The sequence below is a fragment of the Oncorhynchus mykiss genome, chromosome 8, assembly GCF_057628025.1.
Source record: "Oncorhynchus mykiss isolate SJ-2025 chromosome 8, ASM5762802v1, whole genome shotgun sequence".
NCBI lineage: Eukaryota > Metazoa > Chordata > Actinopteri > Salmoniformes > Salmonidae > Oncorhynchus > Oncorhynchus mykiss.
In genome coordinates, this window is record NC_143029.1 from 91,830,012 (window position 1) to 91,838,824 (window position 8,813).

At 45.0% G+C, this 8,813-nt stretch overlaps 1 protein-coding gene across 4 annotated transcripts in view; it reads right to left on the reverse strand.

The window, feature by feature from the left end:
• Positions 1-7,487, reverse strand: part of st6galnac3 (ST6 (alpha-N-acetyl-neuraminyl-2,3-beta-galactosyl-1,3)-N-acetylgalactosaminide alpha-2,6-sialyltransferase 3) — a 139,139-nt gene extending 131,652 nt beyond the window's left edge. For 2 of the 4 annotated variants that reach the window (XM_036986764.2, XM_090182988.1), the window contains exon 1: positions 7,185-7,486. In XM_036986764.2, coding sequence (XP_036842659.2) covers positions 7,185-7,211 — 27 coding nt within the window. In that variant the 5' untranslated portion in view covers positions 7,212-7,486. Of the gene's footprint in view, positions 1-7,184 lie in introns of all 4 variants that reach the window. The other 2 variants (XM_090182987.1, XM_036986763.2) reach the window with 2 other exon arrangements.
• Between the last annotated feature and the right edge of the window lie 1,326 nt (positions 7,488-8,813).

The window sequence follows — 8,813 nt, forward strand, 5'->3', positions numbered from 1 at the left end:
TCATTTACAACTGTGACCTGGCCAAGATAAAGCAAAGCAGTTTGACACAGACAACACAGAGTTACACATGGAATAAACATGCAGTCAATAATACAGTATAAACAAGTCTATATACAGTGAGTGCAAATGAGGTGAGTAAGGGAGGTAAGGCAAAAAAAGGCCATGGTGGCAAAGTAATTACAATATAGCAAGTAAAACACTGGAATGGTAGATGTGCAAAATACGAATGTGCAAGTAGAGATACAGGGGTGCAAAGGAACAAGATAAATAAATAAATACAGTATGGGGATGAGGTAGTTGGATGGGCTATTTACAGATGGGCTATGTGCAGGTGTAGTGATCTGTGAGCTGCTCTGACAGCTGGTGCTTAAAGCTAGTGAGGGAGGTAAGAGTCTCCAGCTTCAGAGATTGTTGCAGTTTGTTCCAGTCATTGGCAGCAGAGAACTGGAAGGAAAGGTGGGTAAGGTAGGAATTGACTTTGGGGGTGACCAGTGAAATATACCTGCTGGAGCGCGTGCTACGGGTGGGTGTTGCTATGGTGACCAGCGAGTTGAGATAAGGCGGAGCTTTACCTAGCAAAGACTTGTAGATGACCTGGAGCCAGTGTGTTTGGCGATGAGTATGAAGTGAGGGCCAGCCAACGAGAGCGTACAGGTCACAGTGGTGGGTAGTATATGGGGTTTTGGTGACAAAACGGATTGAACTGTGATAGACTGCATCCAATTTGTTGAGTAGAGTGTTGGAGGCTATTTTGTAAATTACATCGCCGAAATCGAGGATCGGTAGGATAGTCAGTTTTATGAGGCTATGTTTGGCAGCATGAGTGAAGGATGCTTTGTTGCAAAATAGGAAGCCGATTGAATTTAATTGGATTGGATTTTTCGATTGGAGACGCTAAAAATATCTGTCAGGACCAGGACCGGAGTCTACACATACCGGTACGCCATAGCCAATCAGAGCTACAGGAAGAGGAGAGGAGGAGAAAAGAGCCCCCCGTCTGTCCCAAAAGGAACGGGGGCCAGCTGCTGCAGCCCAAAACAACAACAAAACCATCCCATCAACCTGTAGTCAGAAACCAGACAGACAGACACCAGACAGAAAGACAGACAGACACCAGACAGACAGACACCAGACAGCCAGACACCAGACAGACAAACCATCCCTTCAACCTGCAGTCAGACACCAGACAGTCAGACACCAGACAGTCAGACACCAGACAGACAAACCATCCCTTCAACCTGCAGTCAGACACCAGACAGTCAGACACCAGACAGTCAGACACCAGACAGACAAACCATCCCTTCAACCTGCAGTCAGACACCAGACAGTCAGACACCAGACAGTCAGACACCAGTCAGACAAACCATCCCTTCAACCTGCAGTCAGAAACCAGACAGTCAGTCAGACACAGACAGACAGACAGACAGACAGACAGACAGACAGACACAACCATGTGACTAGAAATATAATCCCCCCTCACATCACAGATCTGTTCCAATCAAAATGTATTTGCCACATGGTTGGTAAACAACAGGTGTAGACTAACAGTGAAACGCTGACTGATGGGTCCTTGGTAAACAACAGGTGTAGACTAACAGTGAAATGCTGACTGACTGAAGGGTCATTGGTAAACAACAGGTGTGGACTAACAGTGAAATGCTGACTGAGGTTTTAACTCCAACCCTGTTCTCCCTCTCCCTCTCTCTCTCTCTCTCTCTCTCTCTCTCCCTCCCTCCCTCCCTCCCTCCCTCCCGCTCTCTCTCTCATGAACTAAGTAACTGGAGAGGAAGTTAAAAGCATTCCAATGATTAAAAGTCTAAATCACTATAATCTAGGAAACCGTGTAATTGTAACATTGTAGCCAAATAATGTAATAACAGAGAAAATCTGGCCAAGGATTTGAAATCGCCTAAACCAGGTTTCCAAACACATCCCTGTATCTATTCCTGATCATAACTGGACAGGAAGTTAACCATTTAGAGACTGTCATTGACCCTGAATAATGTAGGCTAATTGCAATGTAATAACATAGGATATCTGGCCAAGGATTTGAAAGAGTGCAAACCAGAATTCCAAAACACAACACAACACACACACACACTGTTAGGGTGACTGGACACACACACACACACACACACACACACACACACACACACACACACACACACACACACACACACACACACTGTTATGGTGACTGGACACACACACACTATTATGTTGAATGGACACACATTGGGCCCCTCCTCTCTCAGCCTCCAGTATTTATGCTGCAGTAGTTTATGTGTCGGGAGGCTAGGGCCAGTTTGTTATATCTGGAGTACTTCTCCTGTCCTATCCGGTGTCCTGTGTGAATTTAAGTATGCTCTCTCTAATTCTCTCTTTCTCTCTTCCTTTCTTTCTCTCTCTCTCTCGGAGGACCTGAGCCCTAGGACCATGCCTCAGGACTACCTGACATGATGACTCCTTGCTGTCCCCAGTCCACCTGGCCGTGCTGCTGCTCCATTTTCAACTGTTCTGCCTGTGATTATTATTATTTGACCATGCTGGTCATTTATGAACATTTGAACATCTTGGCCATGTTCTGTTATAATCTCCACCCGGCACAGCCAGAAGAGGACTGGGCACCCCACATAGCCTGGTTCCTCTCTGGGTTCTTCCTAGGTTTTGGCCTTTCTAGGGAGTTTTTCCTAGCCACCGTGCTTCTACACCTGCATTGCTTGCTGTTTGGGGTTTTAGGCTGGGTTTCTGTACAGCACTTTGAGATATCAGCTGATGTACGAATGGCTTTATAAATAAATTTGATTTGACACACTGTTATGGTGACTGGACACACACACTGTTATGGTGACTGGACACACACACATACACACACACACACACTGTTATGGTGACTGGACACACACACACACACATACTGTTATGGTGACTGGACAAACTGGACACACACACACACACTGTTATGGTGACTGGACACACACACACACACACACACACACACACACACACACACACTGTTATGGTGACTGGACACACACACTGTTATGGTGACTGGACACACACACTTTTATGATGACTGTAGCGTAAACAGGAGCATGCCAAGTGTGTCCTCTCTCACTGCAGTGCGTCTCAGTGGCGTCATCGCCATCATCAAGGTCATTGATATCAGATGGATACTGTAGTGTTAACTGAACGGAGAGGTCGGTCACTGTTTAACACTGAAGCACTGTATCTTAACTGTATCTAACTACCTGTCGATGGAGAGGCTCCAACCCAACTGTGCAACAGAGTGACTTTTATCGTGTTTATCTTGACTTTGTCTGTGCACAGAGTTCCTACTAGTATCACATTTGACCAGCCACGCTCTGCAGGACATCAGATCAACAGTCACTTGTTGGATAATGTCCGGTCACTGGACCTGGCCAAGGCTTTCGACTTTTGTCAATCACAACATTCTTATTGGCAGACTCAACAGCCTTGGTTTCTCAAATGATTGCCTCGTAAAACTGACTATCCTACCGATCCTCGACTTCGGCGATGTCATTTACAAAATAATCTTACCTCATTTGCACACACTGTATATTGACTTGTTTTTCTACTGTATTATTGATTGTATGTTTGTTTACTCCATGTGTAACTCTGTGTTGTTGTTTGTGTCAAACTGCTTTGCTTTATCTTGGCCAGGTCGCAGTTGAAAATGAGAACTTGTTCTCAACTGGCCTACCTGGTTAAATAAAGGTGGAATACATTTTTTTTTTTAAACTGGAGAATAAGATGGATGAGCTTAGTTCCAGAGTCTCGTATCAGAGAGACTTGAAAAGCTGCCAGAGACGTGGCTGGATGACTCTATCTACATCTATCTACATCATAGCGAGGGAAACAGCGCCCCTCTTGTCTCTCTACGTGTAGTCCATGTATCTGATGCTGTCTGGACCAAAAGAGTATTACATGTTGCTGACGTAGCATTTCATTGATCGATGCCAACAAGCATTTGGCCTCCCTTGATACAAAAATGATTAAATAATTAGCCGATCGGCGTTGAGCTGTAGCAAAACGCCCCACCAAAAGGAGGCCAGTTTGGATTTGGCTTCGCACCAATCAAAACACACCGTAAGCAAAACTTAATTTTGGTTCCTGGTCTGCACGTGTTCATGTTCTGCAGTAACTAGCTTGCTAAATAGGCCTGTTCCTAACCCGTGGATAGAGATGTGGATTTGGAAGTCTCTGTACAGGCCAATGATTATATTCATGATTCTAATCTAACCATAAATTACTGTATTGTACCAGTGGCCTAACATGATTGAAGGTCAATATGTAGCCTAGATGTAGCCAACTAGTCTCACATTAACTAGTAGTAGTTGACCTACCAATTAGTTATAGTGATTTTATACTGACATCAATTTTGTTTATGAATTATTAAGTGATCAAAACTCATAATTATGTTACGAAATTGTTAACAGAATTACCTAAAAATCTGTAACGTAATTACTGCAGCTGAATTGGCTACAAATCATATTAATCACAAACCACAGTTGGGTCACCTGCTATTCGGTTGAATGCATTCAGTTGTACAACTGACTAGGTATCCCCTTTCCCTACTGTCCTCCCTTCCACTGGCATGCTGTTATGTTCAGCAGCCCCTCCCCCTCTCTTTCCGGTTAATGTCTCTTGAAAAGTAGTTGACATTTATTCAGTCTGGCCTTGATGTCCACAGGCGGACCGGACCGGACCAAATCTAAACCTATCATAGACGTACAGTACCAGTCAAACGTTTGGACACAACTGCTCATTCCAGGGTTTTTCTTACATTGTAGAATAATAGGTGTAGCAGGGTTTTATTTTATTTTACTACATAGAATCAAAACTATGAAATAACACATTTGGAATCATGTAGTAACCAAAAAAAAAGTGTTAAACAAATGAAAATATATTTTATATTTGAGATTCTTCAAAGTAGCCATCCTTTGCTTTGATGGCAGCTTTGCACACTTGGAATTCTCTCAACCAGCTTTACGAGGTAGTCACCTTTAATGCATTTCAATTAACAGGTGTGCCTTGTTTGAGCCATTGACATCAGATCTGTGGAAATCTGTCCTGATGAGTCCAAATTTGAGATTTTTGGTTCCAACCATCGTCTCTTAGTGAGACGCAGAGTAGGGTAACGGACGATCGCCGCGCCGCATGTGTGGTTCCCACCGTGAAGCATGGAGGAGGAGGTGTGATGGTGAGGGGATACTTTGCTGCTGACACACTGTCGGCATATTGTAATATACCCTACACTGTACTGTACTCTATTGTACTGAACTCTAATCTACGGTTCTGTGTTGCGCTGCAGACATCTTTGTGTCTTAATTCAGAGCAGATATTTAAGAGTTTTCGGGAAAACATGATCGCATAAAAACCTGAGGGAGATTTTACCGTAATTCCGTTACCAAAGTTTTGCATCTGCACAGTTCTTCCACTAAATGTGTTTTTTGTAAAATACTAGTTCAGTGTTAATTGTTAAAAGTTGTCCTAGAGCATAGAGTTACATGGTTTGGTAAATTTAGAAATCAATGGTTTTTGTTTGACTTACTGTACGTTTTAAAGTAAAAAAAAAACGGAGTCGAAGCGTAATTCCGTTTCCATGGAATTCACCTGCTTACACAGGCCAAAAAAATCTAAAAGAACAATATATGAGGAATGTTGAAACCTATTACACCGGCTCTGATGCTCGTCGTATGTGACAGGGCTTTGCAGACGATAACAGATTATAAAGGGAAACCCAGCCGTGAGATGCCCATTGATGTAGAACCCCCCCCCCTTTTATACTCGTGTTGAGGAATACAACAGGAAGTAAGGGGGCGCTGAGGGTACTGAGCCCTCAACACAGGTAGTCCCTTCCTGTACTCCCCTTCTCACCCATGACCGCGTAGCCACGCACTTCAACACCATCATCAAGTTTGCAAACGACAAAGCGGTGGTAGGCCTGATCACAGACAGCGATGAGAAGGCCAGAGACTTGGCAGTGTGTTGGAAGGACAACAACCTCTCCCTCAACGTCAGTAAACTATCATGGATTATAGGAGAAAGAGGGGAGAGCATGCCCCCATCCACATCGACAGGTCTTTAGTGGAGCGGGTCGAGAGCTTCAAGTTCTTTGGCGTCTACACCACTAAGGACATGGTCCACACACACCAACACAGTTGTGAAGGGGGCACGACAGCACCTCTTGCCCCTCTGAAAGATTAAAATATATGGCATGGGGCCTAGGATCCACAAAAAGTTATACAGCTGCACCATCGAGAGCATCTTGACTTGCTGAATTACTTGGTATGGCAAATGCACCGCCCTCGACCTCAAGATGCTACAGAGGGTGGTGCGAACAGCCCAGTACATCACTGGGGCCGAGCTCCCTGACATCCAGGACCTCAATACCAGGCGGTGTCAGAGGAAGGCCAGAAAAATTGCCAAAGACTCCAGGCATCCAAGCCATAGACTGTTCACTCTGTTACCGTCTGGCATGGGCTCTCGGAGACAGCTTCTACCCCCAACCATAAGACTGCTGAATAGTTCATTCAAATGTTACCCGGACTATGTGTGTGTGTGTTGTATTATCATGTGAGTTTCTTGCAGAAAAATAAGTTGTTTGACAATACAAATATAATAGGCTATTTGGAGTCACTGCCGGGCATTTAAATTGATGATAAGTCTATTTAAAACGTGAATTCGAGCTCAATTTGTTTACCACAATGGCCCATGGCATGGTAATAAATGTGGGACTTAATTTAACTTTAGGTAATGGAAGCAATACTAAATAATTATTTGCACACATCGCAGACCCTGCTCTCTAAACATAGGCTAAGGGGAATCCACATGCACAACGCATGTGGATACATACCAGATCAACGGTTATCGTTGGATACTTTGTATCCTTTAGGCCTCTGCAATAATGTTTCCCGTTACATTGTAACCGATTGAACGTTAACCCACCAGTCAACCACATTTGGTGGTCAACAAAAAAAAGGGGGCAGAAGAGGGAAACAGTTACACCGCGAACAGTGTCCAGCTGAATACAGCAACGTATAATATTCAAAACACTACTGTCACACTGCCCAGTCAATTTATGCTCATTTTGAATCACACATAGTTAATACAGTCTGTTGATCAATTTGGCACTTGTTTAAAGAGAGAATCCGTCTTACCTTGCCTATCCAGGCCATCCTAAACATATATTCAGACAATGGTTCTGTCTCGGCTGGAGCTGTTGGGTTTCGTGACGAGACGAAAAACAGTTCTGCCGTTTGTTGTTGTTGTTGTTGTTTTATGTGCGGTTTATTGATGCGCGCGACAAACCCATATTCGGTTGTTTATCAAACGAAGATCATTTCTCCCACATAAATATTGTAGCGTACCGTTATTCGAGTTATCTCGGCATTCTCCATGGAACCTGGTGTTGGATTGACGTGTGCTGCTACTGGCTGATAGACGCGACCGCACCGCCTCCTGGTGATCACGTGACCCTCTGGTGTCTGATTCTGATTCTTGATTCCTTCACGCAGGGAGAACATCGAGACAGCCGCAGCCCGGTGTAGCGGTCTGCTGTGCTGCATATAAGATCATATAAAGAGAACAGGATGGACAAGCTTTGAACTTCAACTGAAGGTGTTTTCTTATGAGACCGAGATAACCACAAAGCATTCGTTTAATAGGGTTTTATCTGCAGTTTGGGGGGGGGGGGGTTATTGCCCAAATTACTTCTGAATCACATCACACAGGCTGTGTAGCATTAAGATAATAATAATAGTAATAATTTGGTGGGTGCTTGTAATTGTCCTATTTCACATATGTACAAGTGTGTATCAATACGCATGTGTGAGTTGGAAACATGTTTGTTTTTTGCATATCCCAACTCTACCCTCAGAGAGTAGGGTCACAGCCAGGGTCTACCATTACCCTCAGAGAGTAGGGTCACAGCCAGGGTCTACCATTACCCTCAGAGAGTAGGGTCACAGCCAGGGTCTACCATTACTCTCAGAGAGTAGGGTCACAGCCAGGGTCTGCCATTACTCTCAGAGAGTAGGGTCACAGCCAGGGTCTACCATTATCCTCAGAGAGTAGGGTCACAGCCAGGGTCTACCATTATCCTCAGAGAGTAGGGTCACAGCCAGGGTCTACCATTACTCTCAGAGAGTAGGGTCACAGCCAGGGTCTACCATTACTCTCAGAGAGTAGGGTCACAGCCAGGGTCTACCATTACTCTCAGAGAGTAGGGTCACAGCCAGGGTCTGCCATTACTCTCAGAGAGTAGGGTCACAGCCAGGGTCTACCATTACCCTCAGAGAATAGGGTCACAGCCAGGGTCTGCAATTACTCTCAGAGAGTAGGGTCACAGCCAGGGTCTGCAATTACTCTCAGAGAGTAGGGTCACAGCCAGGGTCTACCATTACCCTCAGAGAGTAGGGTCACAGCCAGGGTCTGCAATTACTCTCAGAGAGTAGGGTCACAGCCAGGGTCTGCCATTACTCTCAGAGAGTAGGGTCACAGCCAGGGTCTGCCATTACTCTCAGAGAGTAGGGTCACAGCCAGGTTCTGCCATTACCCTCAGAGAGTAGAGTCACAGCCAGGGTCTGCCATTACTCTCAGAGAGTAGGTTCACAGCCAGGGTCTGCCATTACCCTCAGAGAGTAGGGTCACAGCCAGGGTCTACCATTACTCTCAGAGAGTAGGGTCACAGCCAGGGTCTACCATTACTCTCAGAGAGTAGGGTCACAGCCAGGGTCTACCATTACTCTCAGAGAGTAGGGTCACAGCCAGGGTCTGCCATTACCCTC